This window comes from Rhinoderma darwinii, chromosome 9 (assembly GCF_050947455.1).
Source record: "Rhinoderma darwinii isolate aRhiDar2 chromosome 9, aRhiDar2.hap1, whole genome shotgun sequence".
In the NCBI taxonomy this organism is placed as follows: Eukaryota; Metazoa; Chordata; class Amphibia; order Anura; family Rhinodermatidae; genus Rhinoderma; species Rhinoderma darwinii.
The window spans coordinates 70,602,694-70,619,344 of NC_134695.1; the positions used below are offsets into that span (position 1 = coordinate 70,602,694).

Genomic DNA, 16,651 nt, shown 5'->3' on the forward strand with positions numbered 1-16,651 from the left:
AGGCAGCTGGGAGGCCTGTGGGTACATGAGGGGTTAACGCAGGGCTCTGCAGCTGGAGACCCGAGAGCAGGCAGCAAGCTCCGCCCCTCACAATGAGACCTAGCTCCGCCCGGCCGTGACGTCACAGCATTCTGAAAGAAGATACAATAACAATCAGCGGTGTTCGCAGTGATACATTGTAACGCTGATCTGGAGGGATCCCGGGAAAGGGATCGACTAGGAGGGGATCCAGCACCGCAGCCATGGTGTCACCGGTTACTGTGGTGAGTATGCCCGGAGTGGGCAGCTGGCAGATCTGGGCATGCCATGTTATTCTGCTAGGATCATGTGTGTACATGTGATTAGTGTTGTGTCTCCGCTCCTGTGTGTGATGCGGCATCTCCCCTCACCCCGCGGTGTCACATCTGCTGTGTTTACATGAGCTGCAGGTTGTGGTGAAATCCTCCCACTGTTGTGTATTGTGTCACAAGATGAAAACACAGGGCACGTGACAGGTTCATGTGTGGTGCTGCTCCATCTGTTCTGGGGGCTCTGACACCCCCAAAATCATAGCCATCATCCCCTACTGTATATAGTAATGATAATGTGGTACTGCTCCATCTGTGCTGGGGGCTCTGACACCCCCAGATCATAGCCATCACCTCCTACTGTATATAGTAATGATAATATAGTGCTTCTCCATCTGTGCTGGGGGCTCTGACACCCCCAAAATCATAGCCATCACCCCCTACTGTATATAGTAATGCTAATATGGTGCTGCTCCATCTGTGATGGAGGCTCTGACACCCCCAAAATCATAGCCATCATCCCCTACTGTATATAGTAATGATAATGTGGTACTGCTCCATCTGTGCTGGGGGCTCTGACACCCCCAGATCATAGCCATCACCTCCTACTGTATATAGTAATGATAATATAGTGCTTCTCCATCTGTGCTGGGGGCTCTGACACCCCCAAAATCATAGCCATCACCCCCTACTGTATATAGTAATGCTAATGTGGTGCTGCTCCATCTGTGCTGGAGGCTCTGACACCCCCAGATTATAGCCATCACACCCTACTGTATACAGTAATGCTAATATAGTGCTGCTCCATCTGTGGTTAGGGATATGACACCCCCAGATCATAGTCATCACCCCTACTGTATATAGTAATGATAATGTGGTGCTCCTCCATCTGTGGTGAGGGATCTGACACCCCCAGATCATAGCCATGACCCCCTACTGTATGATAATGTGGTGCTGCTCCATCTGTGGTGGGGGCTCTGACACCCCCCGATCATCATAGCCATCACCCCCTGTTGTAAACTGTAATCATAATGTAGTGCTGCTCTCTCTTTCTGTGGTGGAGGATCTGACACCCCGTAAATCACTGCAGCCACTACTACTGTATACTGTAATGATAATGTGGTGATGCTATAATGACATAGTGATGCCCCTTTTGGGGAGAGTGGGTGCAGGTCTCTGGTACACTACAAACACTGCCATTACATACTGAGACAATAATATGATGTCGCTCCTCTGTGGGGTAACCTGGTGCGCTCAATCATCACTAGTTATATATCGATATATTCACTGGGTGCTGTGCCCTATCAGGGTGCCCGTGTTGCCCTCTAATTGCGACCAGACATATATATATTTATATATATATATATATATATATATATATATTGTAATGATAATCTGGTGTTGACCCCCATTACTTTCCTCCATACACTATGATTTTTACATGCAGATCAGCTACCTACTCCCTGCTGTCACCCGCTGATCTTTAACCCCATCACTGCCACAACACTGTTCTTCTTAACCTTTGGTAGATATTAATATGTGTTACTCAGAGCTGGGATTTGGCACCAAACACAATGATCTGCACCCATAGATTGCATAATATGTCTGAGCTCGTTTGCCTATCTGTCACTGATATACTGGGACATGATATACAGGGGAGGATACTGCGCCTCATGGAGGCACTATATGGTGGCACATGGAGAACCAATGTGTCTGTAATATGGGATCCCACTCCATGTGCCACCGTAGAGGCTTCGTCATGGGTATGGGGCCTTAACCTGATAAACCTAAGCTTTGGTGTTGGAGAGAATGGATAAAAAGGAATAAAATTTAAAAGGGGATGAAGAATTCCTTACGGCTGCAGAACCTCTTTTGGAAGATTGAGGGGGAGATTTCTCTGTATTATTGATTGCGAGCAACATATTATAGAAGGAGCTGCACATGTGATATATAGTTTTGTGGGACCAGGTCCAGTTTTATAGAAAATGGAGCCCAAGGCAACTAGCAAATAAACCCCCTGCTTGCCTTTTTTAGATATTTTGTTTAATCATTACTGCCCATATACAGCCCACATACCACCATATAATGCCAACGTAATACCTCCATATACAGCCCACATAATACGACCATATAGCGCCAACATAATACAGCCATATATACCCCACAAAATACCACCATATAGTGACAACATAATACTGCCATATACAGCCCATTTAATACCACCATATAATGGCAACACAATACTGCCTTATACAGTCCACATAATACCACCACTTAGTTCCAACATAATACTGCCATTGACAGCCCACATAATACCACCATATTGTGCCAACATAATACTGCCATTGACAGCCCACATAATATCACCATGTAGTGCCGACATAATATTGTGATATACAGCCATCATAATACTGCCATATACAGCCCATTTAATACCACCATGTAGTGCCAACATAATACTGCGATATACAGCCCACATAATACCACCATGTAGTGCCAACATAATATTGCCATATACAGCCCACGTAATACCACAATATAGGGCCAACATAATACTGCCATAGACAGCCCACATAATACCACCATGTAGTGCCAACATAATAATGCCATAGACAGCCCAGATAATACCACCATCTCGTGCCATCATAATACTGCCATATACAGCCCACATAATACCACCATGTAGTGCCAACATAATACTGCCATATACAGTGCTAATACCAACATATACAGCCCATATAATACTATCATAAAATGCCTAAAAAAATATGCAGTCTAAATAATACTCACTTAAACAGCCCTCGCAATCCTGTCATATAGTTCCCAAATAATACTGCAACTCAATTCCCAAACAATACCACCATATGCCTGTCCTTGAAGTCCCCTTACGTAATAAGATCCCTGGGCAATTGCCCAGTTTGCCACCATCTAAAAATCTGCCCTGTGCGGGAAAAGATCCAGTATAAATCTGTGCTGACTCTAGGCTTATAAGTCCAGTGGGTGGAGTCTCAATCATGGACATGTTTCCCTCTATAAGTAGGACCGCCCACTGGACTCATAAACTCAGAGAGGGATTTCAATCAATAAATTAGAAGTTGTACAGGATCATTTCCCTCAAAACTATATATTGATCTGCTCATCTCCTCCAGCTACCCATGATACAGTCGTAATCATGAGGCCTCTCACTTTATGATGCTGAGACAGGAAATGTTATTACCCCAATGTTGGAAGCACAGAATTGTCTGGTAAGACGTCTCTTCACTGTAAGCGAGACCTCATGTACCCGGAGCTGTAATATGCACCTATAGGAGTCTAAGTGGCCATGCTGTATCTGTGTACACCACCAACTCATAGGAATCCGACAGCAAACAAATCGTGCCGTCCAATTAGATACTGTATTACGGCTGTATCGGTATGGAGGCACCATATGGCGGCACATATAACGCATGTGCATGAGGCCTAAGCGCTCAAGACATGAAGCACATTCCCCGACCACTATAGGTCCTCCACCAAATGTGGACAATTGTATCAGCTGTAAAAATGGAAACATGCCGGATCTATGTGCCCCCCCCCATGATCAGACAACCCCAACCGTTCGAAAAGATGGCGGATCCCACCAAAAACATCCAGCTCTGTCGTCAAGGGTGTAAGGTCTATAGACAGTGCTTGGGTTATTATTAGAGCTCCATTTGGGTTAAAATGGCGTCCGTACTAAAACTTGCGCGTGACCTCAGTTTTTCGCTATGATTGAAAAGTTGCTGCCAATTTAAAAAATTCCGACCTCGTTGGAATTTTTTCAGTTTTTAAACAACAATTTTGATTCTGTTTCCCTCATAAGGAAACATTGCGGTCACGTGCCAGATTTTAACCGCAAGTCGCGGTCCAAACCAAACGTTGCCTCGGAGCTCTATTTTTTTTAATAAAGAATTCGCTCTCCAAAACAAACGTGTCCCATTTTCCAGCGATGGTTTTCGCAACGGGATGCATTAACTTAATGACCATAAAGTGCTCGGAGCCGGCTCCTGACACAGATCCTGCAGCGCTTCGCTCGCCCGCCATTCTCTTCTTCCTACCTACGTCCCTGAAGCTTTTCCATGCTGCACTGAAGAGTTTTTAAGACGGGGACAAAGTACGAGGAGAAAACACTGACAAACAACTTATCATGTGCTGAGTCCGTGACAATGTGCCAAACCGAGCGTGCAGCGAGACTGCGGTGAGTAATAATAGCCGGAGCAGAGAAACGGAACAGTCGCACCATGCAAATCAGATTTCATATATACGATGTTACTGCGACTTTTCATCTAATTTCCAAGTCAGGGGTGAGGGCGGTAGTGGTGGGGGAGGGGCTGGGCGGACAGTTTATCCTACCCCCTCCTCTTCTTATCTCCCACTGCAACTGGCACCAGTAGGGACTGGGTAATCTGAGGAGCTGTCCGGATCATTGTGCCAATATTAATTTACCCGGATCAATCCTGCTCTACATTAGAGGGAATTAATATCTGAGGGGCCGGGCGGCTCATTAAATCCCATGTTGTTATTAGAGAACATTAGTAGGAGAGAAGAAGCGCGGTCCCATTTATCTGAGGAGGGATCGGTGACGTACGCTTGGGGTTTATACTGAGCGTTATGGTAAATGGAAGAAAACCATGTACTATAAATGTATTTCCTGTTTATATAGCGCCAACATATTCCGCAGCGCTGTACACAGACACATCACATCAGTGCCCAGGAGCTCACACTCTAATTCCTTTATCTCTCACGCTAGGGCCCGTGTCATAAGAAGTCCTTACTTATCTGCATGTTTTGGAGTGTGGGAGGAAATAAGAGAACCCGGAGGAAACCCACCAAATAGGGGGAGCACATACAAACTCCCAGAGATGTCGTCCTGGTTGTATTCATAGTTGCTGCGCAGAATGAGCCCAACTACAACCTGAGAGCTCTGCTATATGTACCATGCCTATATTAATGTCCATCATCCTGTTTTATGGTCCAAAATTCTGTTCTGAGTCGTTTCAGAATATATCTGTATAGGGAACTCTAAATCTAACTCGATAAATTATATAATTCCATCAGTCTGCAGCCACCACTAGGGGGAGCTCACTACATACTTCATGCTTCCCTCTGCTGGCAAGATTTATGGAGATGCTGATTTCATTTTCCAGCAGGACTTGGCACCTGCCCACACTGCCAAAAGTACCAATACCTGGTTTATTAACCACAGTATCACTGCGCTTGATTGGCCATGAAACTCGCCTGACCGAAACCCCATAGAGAATCTATAGGGTATTGTCAAAAGGAAGATGAGACACCGGAGCCAACAATGCAGACGAGCTGAAGGCCGATATCAAAGCAACCTGGGCCTCCATACCACCTCAGCAGTGCCACAAGCTGATCGCCTCCATGCCACGCCGCATTGATAACACCTCAGCAGTGCCACAGGCTGATTGCCTCCATGCCACGCCGCATTGATAACACCTCAGCAGTGCCATAGGCTGATCGCCTCCATGCCACGCCGTATTAATAACACCTCAGCAGTGCCACAGGCTGATCGCCTCCATGCCACGTCGCATTGATAACACCTCAGCAGTGCCACAGGCTGATCGCCTCCATGCCACGCCGCATTGATAACACCTCAGCAGTGCCACAGGCTGATTGCCTCCATGCCACGCCGCATTGATAACACCTCAGCAGTGCCATAGGCTGATCGCCTCCATGCCACGCCGTATTAATAACACCTCAGCAGTGCCACAGGCTGATCGCCTCCATGCCACGTCGCATTGATAACACCTCAGCAGTGCCACAGGCTGATCGCCTCCATGCCACGCCGTATTAATAACACCTCAGCAGTGCCACAGGCTGATCGCCTCCATGCCACGTCGCATTGATCACACCTCAGCAGTGCCACAGGCTGATCGCCTCCATGCCACGCCGTATTAATAACACCTCAGCAGTGCCACAGGCTCATCGCCTCCATGCCACGCCGCATTGATCACACCTCAGCAGTGCCACAGGCTGATCGCCTCCATGCCACGCCGCATTGATGCAGTAATTCATGCGAAAGGAGTCCCGACCAAGTATTGAGGGCAGATACTGGACAGACTTCTCAGTAGACCAACACTTCAGTATGAAAAATCATTTTTGAAATTGGGTTTATATAATATTCGAATTTTCTGAGATACTAAATTTTGGGTTTACAATTTACAAGATAACGCTCTGCTGCCTGCAGCCACCACTAGGGGGAGCTCACTACATACAGATATATACAGCTCCCATAGAGTTACATGATCAGATTCTGCTACCTGCAGCCACCACTAGGGGAAGCTCTACATACAAATATATACATCTCCCATAGTTGCATAATAAAATCTGCCTGCAGTCACCACTAGGGGGAGCTTACTACATACAGATATATACAGCTCCCATAAATTGAAAGCCCTTTTGTGCCAACTCGACAGTTACTATAATTTGTCAGAAATTTGTATAAATAATAGCACAAATTACGCCCATTCATAGCAGCCGTAGATTTCTATCTTTAGGACAAACAAATATATGTTAAATGTATTAAGAGGTCACCCCTTAATAAATTTGGCGCATTTTACTTTAACGCTCTTCTGTTTAAAACTGCTATAAATCTGCCCCTATAGCTGCTAAATACACATGAATACACAGATATGGGGAGGGGGGGGGGGGGTGCGCAGGTGTCTGTGTATACCTGCAGTATATGTAGATGCGTGACCAGATGACGAGATATCGCCCCATACCCTCCAGAATGGCCGACTATGGCTGCTACTTCCTGTCCCATGTTACAGTGAGAAAAGCAGCTCTGGAGCATTAACTTCTGCTCTAACAAGTGAAATACTGTGCAGACAAAGAACAGGAGCGCTTCACGAGCGTAATCATTATATAATGAACAACTCTGCAACTTTATCATCTATTTTGCGTTGCAATGCCGCATGTTTTTAAAGATCTCTGCTTGCTATCAGTGAATGGAAACGTTCAGTTGTTAAAAGCCCTAATATGATCTTCAAAGTGTCTTAAGTCCAGGGCATCGCTTTATACTTTATTAATGCCGCATGTCTCGCTCTTATGTTTTAGACACGTTACACTTGATTATTTGACTTTTATTGTTTTTTTGCTGACACAGAAAAGACTAAGAAAAATAATCTCCGCTTTATATCCGCGAGGAGGGAATTCCATTCTCCCAGATTAACATTCACACCTAAATTAAATTCTTACTCTCTTCTCTGTTCAAAGAACGTTTTTTCCCTCTTCTATCAGGTTATTAAAAATTATTTTCTGCCGTTTCTTAGTTCTATCTGTTTCCGGGAAAGCTGGGTTACTGCCTATATAGTCACCATTATAGCTCCCACACGGGATGTCACCCTGCTTTCCCAGATACCTGAATGGCAAATATGTCTAGTTATGCCGCTCACTGTAGAGAGGGTTATTTTGGGACTTTCTGAACAGTGGGGGTCTCGCTGCCTGGATCACCAGAGATCCTGAGGGTCTGCATCCCCTTCCAGTCACTTCTGGCCCCCGGTTGTGCAGGAATCTGCAGCATTGCGCAATTCATTCAGTTCCCTTCATTACGGGCAGCCGGGAGCGCTGCTGTGCAGGGAAAACCGGTGAAGTGGCCATTGTTTAGCATTGTAACACCTTCATTCTCAGGATGGCAGGACCCCCACCGATCAGACATGTGATGGGCGTAACCCTTTAAAATTCAGGACTCAAGAAAAGTTGGGTGACAACCTCATGAGCGCTGTAACGGAGGCCATATTGTGTTTTTATCCAGCTGTCCCAGAGGCAGATCTAACTTCGGCTCTGTTAACATCTGAGTTGGAGGCTTCATTAGGGGCCTCCATCGCAGATCTGGCAAAGTTTACCGGAAACAGTAGCGCAGCATTCTGCGCTATTGTTTCCGGTAAAACCACGGATACCCCGACGAACGCCAACGGAACACATTAAAGCCAATGGGTTCTGTCTGCCGCCAGTGGTGCCTGTGGTGCAACGGAACCGGCGCTTCCGAGTTTTCCTTCTTCTGCTCCTCTGACTGAGCAGAACAACGGAAAGTCACAACACAGGTGTGAACAGGGTCTACAGGCGGGGTTCTTCTTCTGCAGCAGGACTCATACGTTTTGTGAATGATTCAAAGCTTTACTGCCAATGGTTTTGTGGGAGGGCGGTCCTGTAAAAGTAGCGGAATGAGGAAGTATTTACGAGTTGGGTTAAATCTGCGACAAATTTATCAAAATGGTCCACGTGGCATAATATATTTTGGCTAGGCATATTTTGACTCAAATTATTGACGCCCATGTTCACCAGCTATAAGGTGGCGTAAGGAAGAGATAATTGACTTACATGCCTAGTGGGTTGCGCCAATTATACCATGCCAGGTGCGCCACAATTCAATCACCTGTCTAAGGGAGGGTTTATTAGACCTATTTTCTGTCTCCAGATGTGCACGGCAGCCCCTTATCTCCTCGCACTTGCATGTTCGGCTCAGTGAATGGGGGTCCTATATTTACGGTCGGCTAATGGGTTACAAAACAAGCGAATTCCCATCCCACACGACGCATGACGATGAGCGTCTTCTGATTAGAGTCACAATTTTCCAGTCTGTTCGACCCATTATGTGTTTTTTTTTTTTTCCAAACATGGATAAAAATAGAATTTTTTAGAGTTTGCGGCTATTTTTATAACAAATATTCTTTATTTCTTAAAGAGACACTAAACTCAGAAATAAGCTACAAATTCCCAAAAAAATCCGGCTGAAGAAATCCGGGTCCTAATCTTCTCCATTTTGATTTATGGGGTTGGACTTTATTAAAGAAACAGTCCAGGCAAAACTGATATTCTGCGTTCTACCCAGTGCAGGGAATGAGAAGGCGGGGTATGACACAGGGGAACTCTAATTGGTGTTCTTTTAATTCTTGTGTCATGCTCCGCCCCCTCAGGCCATGCACTAGGTATGACACAGTGTGTCAGGTTTGTCCAGGCTGTTTCTTTAAAGGGGCAGGACTTTGCTTGTCCAGTTGGAGAAATCAACAGTAAGTGATCTTAAGCTCTGGATATTAGCGGGCGTACCTCCCCACACTTGAATCTCAAATTGCGGGACATTTTTAGCCATGGTCCATTCCTTCCAGTAAAGTCCCAAGACGCCTAGAAGGGTTCCTTATGTGCAAATCTGCATAAGCGCCATAAGTCCTGGGACTTTGGAATATATGAGGGGGGGAGGTCCAGATCATGCCCCCCACCATGATGTCCTTATGAACGAATAGAACACATAATAAGGGGTTGACCTGTTGTGACATCCACTTTAAAGGGTTATCCCCATCTAAGCCATTTATGGAATATCCACAAGATCTTGAGAACGGGGGTCCACCATCCCGCTGGTGCGGCCATCGGAGAATAAATGTAGTGGTGGGCGCGCTCTCCGTACTGTTCTATGGGAGTTGCATAAACGGTCTCCATTCATTCTCCGTCTGGATCTGGAGGCCGGCTCACCAGGCAGGATGGGTGTCGCGGGACCCCCGTTCTCGGTAGAAGTGTGGGTACCAGTGCTGGGATCCACATCGATCAGACATTTATGGCATATCCACGGGATGTTAAGAAAGGGGGTTCCCTACCCTGCCCACTGGGGTCGCTGTCGGCAAATGAAGTGTACTCATCTCTCCATCCGTTCTCCGCCTGGATCTGGCGGATGGCTCGCCAAGCAGAATGGGTGTCGCGGGATCCCCATTCTTGGCATAGGTGTTGGTCCCAGAGCTGAGATCCTCATCTATCAGACATTTATGGCATATCCCATGTGCCATAAATGTGTCAGATGGGAATACCGCTTTAAGTAGAAGTAGACCTCTGCTCTGGCGTGTTCGCTGCGTCTCGTTATACGGAAACATTTACTTTAGTCTTCCGCAGTGCAGCCATTTTATATCAGACATATATCTTGCAGCCATTTGTGGCGGAGCCCGGACCCTTCATTATGTTATGTGCATCTCGTATCTATTTATTCAGTCTGGATGAAACATTAGCGGTCAGATTTATTGCTCCACTTCCGTTCCCCCGTAATGAATGTGCGCGGACAATTATGTGCTTCAGCTTCTGCATAAAGGGGATGTGGCCGGCAGGAGATGGTGTAACTGCCATTTCCTGGACTTTTCTATTAATTACGACTAAAATGGTTAGAATTGCAGGTCGGGAGGAGGTGTAAAGGGGCTCCGGACACATCGGCTTCTGCTCATCGTCTATCCACAAACATCTGATCAATTCAGTCTCAGAATTTGGGGAAAATTGGACAAAAATGTTTGATCTTTTCAGAAACGTCCCGTTGTTGAGATGAACCTGTTTCCATTGGGTTGTTTCATAGAAAGGCAGCGGTGACGTGTTCCCTGCATTGTACAACTGACGCTCTGGTTTCATGCCGTGCGGTTGGAACAAGTTTTTTTAGCCTAAATTGGATCCATAACAGATAAGAGACGGAAGACGAAATTTCCTTTAGGCCAGGGTCGTGTACACACAGGTTCTGATGCAGTTTTTGGTGCAGTTTTTTTTTTTTTAAACCAAAGCCAGAAGTGAATGCAGAAGAAAGAAAGAAAAGTCTGATGTTTTTCGCCTTTCTTCTGTGTCCACCCCTGTGTTTGGCTTAAAAAAAAAAAATAGCCCAAAACTGCGTGTGTGATCCTGGCCCAAAACTTCTACCTTCTTTTCGGGGACGTCCACGCGCAGAGTAAATACTGCCGAATTATCGTCCGGAAATTCCACAACGATCTCACAAGAGCAATTGACCTGCTGTAGATTAATTTCTGCTCGTGTTTTCCGCTGCGGAATATTCTGACGGAAAATCCGGACGGATATTTCACAGTGTTTATCCTGTGTGGACGTACCGGGTCCAAAATTAATTGTGCAGAAACAAAAAAACAAAGCGTATAGTAACCACACTGTGTTATGGGGTTCTGTAGCTGGAATGTGTATTATGAGGTTCTGCAGCAGCTGAGGTGTGTTTTATGATATGCAGGATCTGAGGTGTGTATGAGATTCTGCAACAGCTGGGTGAGGTGTATTATGAGGTTCTGCAGCAGCTGGGTGAGGTGTATTACGAGGTTCTGCAGCAGCTGGGTGAGGTGTATTACGAGGTTCTGTGGCAGCTGGGTGTGTATTATGAGGTTGTGCTGTAGTTGAGTGCTGTGTATTATGAGGTTCTGCAGCAGCTGAGGTTCTTCAGATGTTGGGTAGATTATTAGGAGGTTCTGCAGCAGTTGTGCCTATTGTATTATGAGGTTTCTTCAGATGGTGGGTGAAGTATGAGGTTCTTCAGCAGTTGTGAATTATGAGGTTCTCCAGCAGTTTGGGTCTTTTTGACGAGGTTCTGCAGCAGTTGGAGGTATGCAACTATTGTATTACTAGGTGTTCAAGCAGCTGAGGTTGTTATTAAGAGGTCCTTCAGATATTGGGTGTAGTAGTATGAGGCTCTGCAGATATTAAATGTAGTAGTGCGAGGTTCTGCAGCAGTTATGCCGTATATTCGGAGGTTCCACAGCAGATGGAGCTGTGCAACTCTTAACACACCCAGCTGATGCAGTCCTGCTAAAAAAGGTTCAGTTTCATGTCGGTCAACCATTGGTGAATATTGCATAGAACATTGCCCCAGCTGCCTCAGAAACTCTTTAAAAAAAGAAATCGGAAGCTTCATGTTATTCTTGGTCTATGTAGAACGGCAGCTTTGGCCAAGGAGAAGCGTAAGCAGCTAAACAGAAGGGGAGTGCAGGGTAGGGGGCGCTGTAGCAGCTATCAGTGCTGCCCCCTCAGGTTAGACAGGAGAATGCATTGGTTGTAGACTTCTCCATTGACGTATATTATAATGAAATGCGTCCGCACAGGTGAACGAGGGATAAGTGAATAAAGCGACACAGGGACAGATATCTAGATGCACTTATAAACATGGCTGCCTGGCCGTCAGAACGACTTCTACCGATGACGTGATTTACGCTATGACTAACGCTATTATATAGATAACCGTGCGCTATAGAGAAGGATTATAAAATAAAGGGCAATCACCACCACGGCCATTAGAATTGGATGTTATAAGCCGGTATGATGACTCTTCCCCTTTAAGAAGCTTTATACAACCTTATAAATCCATCAGTCATCCGGATGGGATGAGATTATGGGTATCAGGCGGGGGATAATGTCTGAGACCTGTAGCCCCTTAATACCCCGTTCTGATGATACAAGTGACTGTAATGACATTCCACTGACATCCTTGCCCTGGAGGTTCCCCCTCCGGTATAGAGGCAATGCCCCCTAGGCGTGTGCCATCATAACATCCAGCATCCAGCAGCTGCCGTAGGACTATGGAAACAACAGAGACTGGTGATAAGCTCAGGAAACAAAATATATAGTATATGATAAACCTGGATACAATGTATCAGACCCACAGCTGTCAGAGGTATTACGGTCTGTACAGATTTTTAGACCAGGAGAGAGAATGTTCCCATTCACTGACAGCAAGCAGAAATATTGACGACAACAACAAAGAATTGAGACGCAAAGTATAGTAAAATTCCTTTAATCCGATACCAATTTTCTGGTGTACCATGACCACTTCAGTCAGCTGATCAGTGGGTGTCCCGGGAGTTGAACCCCCACCGATCTGATATTAGTTATCCGAAGGATAGGTCATCAATATTATAGCCCTGGGACACTTTCTGGAACAAACATATAAATATATACTTTTAAAATTTAGCGCCATTCTTGCACAGCCGGTATAGAGGTCCCATGATACGTCTTGTCATTGCAATGCGATGGTATTTTGTCAATAACCATGTGATCGCTGCAGACATTTCAGCAGTCCCTTTTTATTAGAAGGGTCCCCTGATGATAAGTTGATCACAGGCTGTACTGCTGCTGGGATTCCTAGCGATCAGTGGTGATCTGTGGTCAAATCCGGCATCGTGTTAAGTTTCGCTACAGTGCCACCACAGGGGAAATGAAGCATTACACAGCTCACCATTCAAATCAATAGGTTGTTCTTGTAATGCACGGACGTGCTGGGTCCTCCAGAGAGAGAGGGAGAGGGAGGCGCTCTGAACTCAGAATTCTATAATAGGGTTGCTGTATTAGATATTGGATTAGATTGGACGGTATATCTGTCTGGGTCTGGGTTTCGGATAGACGGAGGCGAGTTTGTTCTCTTGATACTTGTCGTAGAGTTTTTCTATCCGCTATGAATTGCTGTCAATTCTAGAGGAGGATTCGGCCTCTGGGAGTTTAGTTGTTGTTGCACAACTTGTGGTTTGTCTGTTTTCCCCGCAGTAATAATCCAGTGCTATGGTTCATTAGGAAGGCACGAGGCGCCAAAATGGCGGCTACGAAGAACGGCAGCAAAGTTTTGTGGTTTCCAGCAGCTCCGGATTTGCCTCCAGCACATTCTGTAGAGTTACTGGTGATGTAGAAGAAGTGACCCGATATTCCTGCTGTATATGTGACGCCCTGGAATACAACGCAGGAGATTTATCAATGTAATGGATTGATCGTTTCTATTGCATTGAAAAATAAAATGGGGTTTGGCGCGACCACTAAATTTATGTAGGTTTTTATTTTATTTTTAGAATACGAAATAGGGCGATCACATATCATTTTCTGGCAGGGAATGAGAACAGCCGTCCCTGTGAAGGTCTTTTTCTTTTGGCTGCCATTATGAGGGCACCGTGGTTGTCACTGCTATGGAGGTACTGTGGATGTTATGGACATGCTGTCATTATCACAGTTATGCGACACTTTGGCTGTCACTGTTAAGGGAACTCTGTGGCTGCCATTATGGGGGGCTGTGACTGTCACTAATATGAGGCCACTGTGGCTGTTACTATTATGGGGCCACTGAGGCTGTCTCTTTAATGAGGACACTGGTCACTGTTATGAGGGCAGTCTTAGCTGTTATAGGAGTATTTTGGCTGTAACTGTGAGGGTATGTTCACACGGCCTATTTACGGACGTAATTCGGGCGTTTTTGCCCCGAATTACGTCTGAAAATAGCGCTTCAATAGCGCAGACAAACTTCTGCCCATTGAAAACAATGGGCAGACGTTTGTCTGTTCACACGAGGCGTATATTTACGCGCCGCTGTCAAATGACGGCGCGTAAATAGACGGCCGCGTAGAAGAAGTGACCTGTCACTTCTTTGGCCGTAATTGGAGCCGTTATTCATTGACTCCAATGAATAGCGGCGCTAATTACGCCCGTAATTGACGCAGCGTTCAAGCGCCTGCACATGCCGGTACGGCTGAAATTACGGGGATGTTTTCAGGCTGAAACATCCCCGTAATTTCAGCCGTTACGGACCCCCGCCGTGTGAACATACCCTTAGGGCTTATTTAGACTAACGTGATATACGTCCGTGCAACGCACGTGATTTTCATGCATCTCGCACGGACCTATATTACTCTATGGGGCCGTGCAGACAGTCCGTGATTCTTACGCAGCGTGAGTCCGCTGCGTAAAACTCACGACATGTCCGTTCTTTGTGCGTATTTCGTGCATCACGCACCCATTGAAGTCAATGGGTGCGTGAAAATCACGCGCACCGCACGGAAGCACTTCCATGGGACGCGCGTGATTCACGCAACAGCAGTCAAAAGTATGTTTGCAGACAGAAAAGCACCACGTGCTACAAACATCCAAACAGTGTCATAATGATGGCGGCTGCGCGAAAACCACCCAGCCGCGCATCATATGGTGATGACACACGGAGCTGCTAAGTGCCTTTTGCGCGCGCAAAACGCACACGCTTGTGTGAATACGGCCTTATAGGGTCACTGGTTTCTGTTTTTGGGGGCGCTAAGGCTGTCATTATGCTTACACTGTGGCTGGCTTTACTATGGGAACACTGGCTGGCTCTGTTAAGGAGACACTAGCTGCCATTTTTGGGGCACTGTAGCTGTCCTTATCAGGAGCGCTGCGTACGTTGTTATGGGGCACTGTAGCTGTAATTTTGGGATCACATTGGCTGACACTGTTATGGTGTCAGACACGTGCTGTTATTATGGGGACACTCAGGCTGTCATTAAGGGGATCCTGGGGCTTTCATTATGGAGAGCGCTATCCACATTGTTATGGGGCACTGTAGCTGTCTACTTTGTGTCTAAAGTCATTCCATTGCTATAACCCGGTGCACCCTGCAGTGATCCATGGTCCCAAATGTCAGGACCTTAAATAGAATATATAAGTAAATGCACCGCAGGGGTTTGGCACTCTGCAATAGGGGGTCTCGGCTCATATACCCCGCTAGTATCATCTTCTGTAATGTACATGGCAGAGGAGCGGCATGAACCCCCCCCCCCCCCCCCGCACCCCCAGCACTTAGAGTCTATTCACACGTGGTCATATTGCAGATTTTTCAACAATTTTCGAAAAATTCAATATGACCCCGATGTGAGCAGATTCCCTCAGGGTGCCCGTACACGTAGCAGTAAGGGGGTTCGCGGGCAAGAGCCGCACAACAGATTTTATAGCGAATTTAAACAGTTGTGCAAAGTGTATTTTGGCTGCGCTGCTCGTACTGATGATTTTAATGCATTTCACCTGTACAAATCGCGTCAGCAAATATATGCGGTTTTTCCTCGCAGTTCTCAGCCATGCGGCACATTGCATCTTCCTGTACGGACAGTCTTAATATAAGTGATATGACATGTGCAGCCAGCAGTGTGATCATACGTTCTCTCTCTGCTCCACCAGCGGGGACCTGAAGTGGACTTTAGTTGTTTGAGTGCCGGGTGAACTGGTTTTGCTTATCAGGAGGAAACTTCTGGGAGCCTGGATTATGTCCGGATATTGCTGCGTCCAACATGTCAAATTAGTAAAACAATTAAAGGGGCTTAATGTCTCCTAATTAGTTTCTAAAGAAGTAGTCTCACAGCAGCACAGTGCATTTCAGGAGAGAACTGTGCTGACAGTGACTTTAAACTTAGAGTTGAGATTTCTCAGCTTTATGTAAATAAAATGTAACCATTGTATAATAAAAGGTTGTTGCTTAACTTTCTAACAGTATTTGTGTTCCAATTGCTCATCATTTTCAAGATCTCTGCTTGCTTTTAGTGAGTGGAAACATACTTTCATTACATCCAGAGGGTAATGGGTAAACCTGTCCTGAACTAGTCCGTCTCACACAGCTGAGTGTTTGTGGAAGTTTAGACAATTCTTTGTGACTAAAGCAGACTGTTACAATGTATCAGTGCAGGTAAAATGTATCAAAGTATCAGAACAGGAGGGAGGTTTGTGCTGCTGGCCTATTTAACTCCTAGAGGATGTCTAGATGGAATTCAATTGTAACAAATAGCCGTGAAAAGTATTCCGTTTTAACCTCTAGATGTAAA

At 45.9% G+C, this 16,651-nt stretch overlaps 1 protein-coding gene across 1 annotated transcript in view; it reads left to right on the forward strand.

Moving 5' to 3' along the window:
* Window positions 1–16,651, forward strand: part of TMEM86A (transmembrane protein 86A) — a 26,887-nt gene continuing 10,236 nt past the window's right edge. Inside the window, exon 1 of the mRNA XM_075838093.1 lies at window positions 1–263. Coding sequence (XP_075694208.1) covers window positions 243–263 — 21 coding nt within the window. The 5' untranslated portion in view covers window positions 1–242. The remainder of the gene's footprint in view (window positions 264–16,651) is intronic.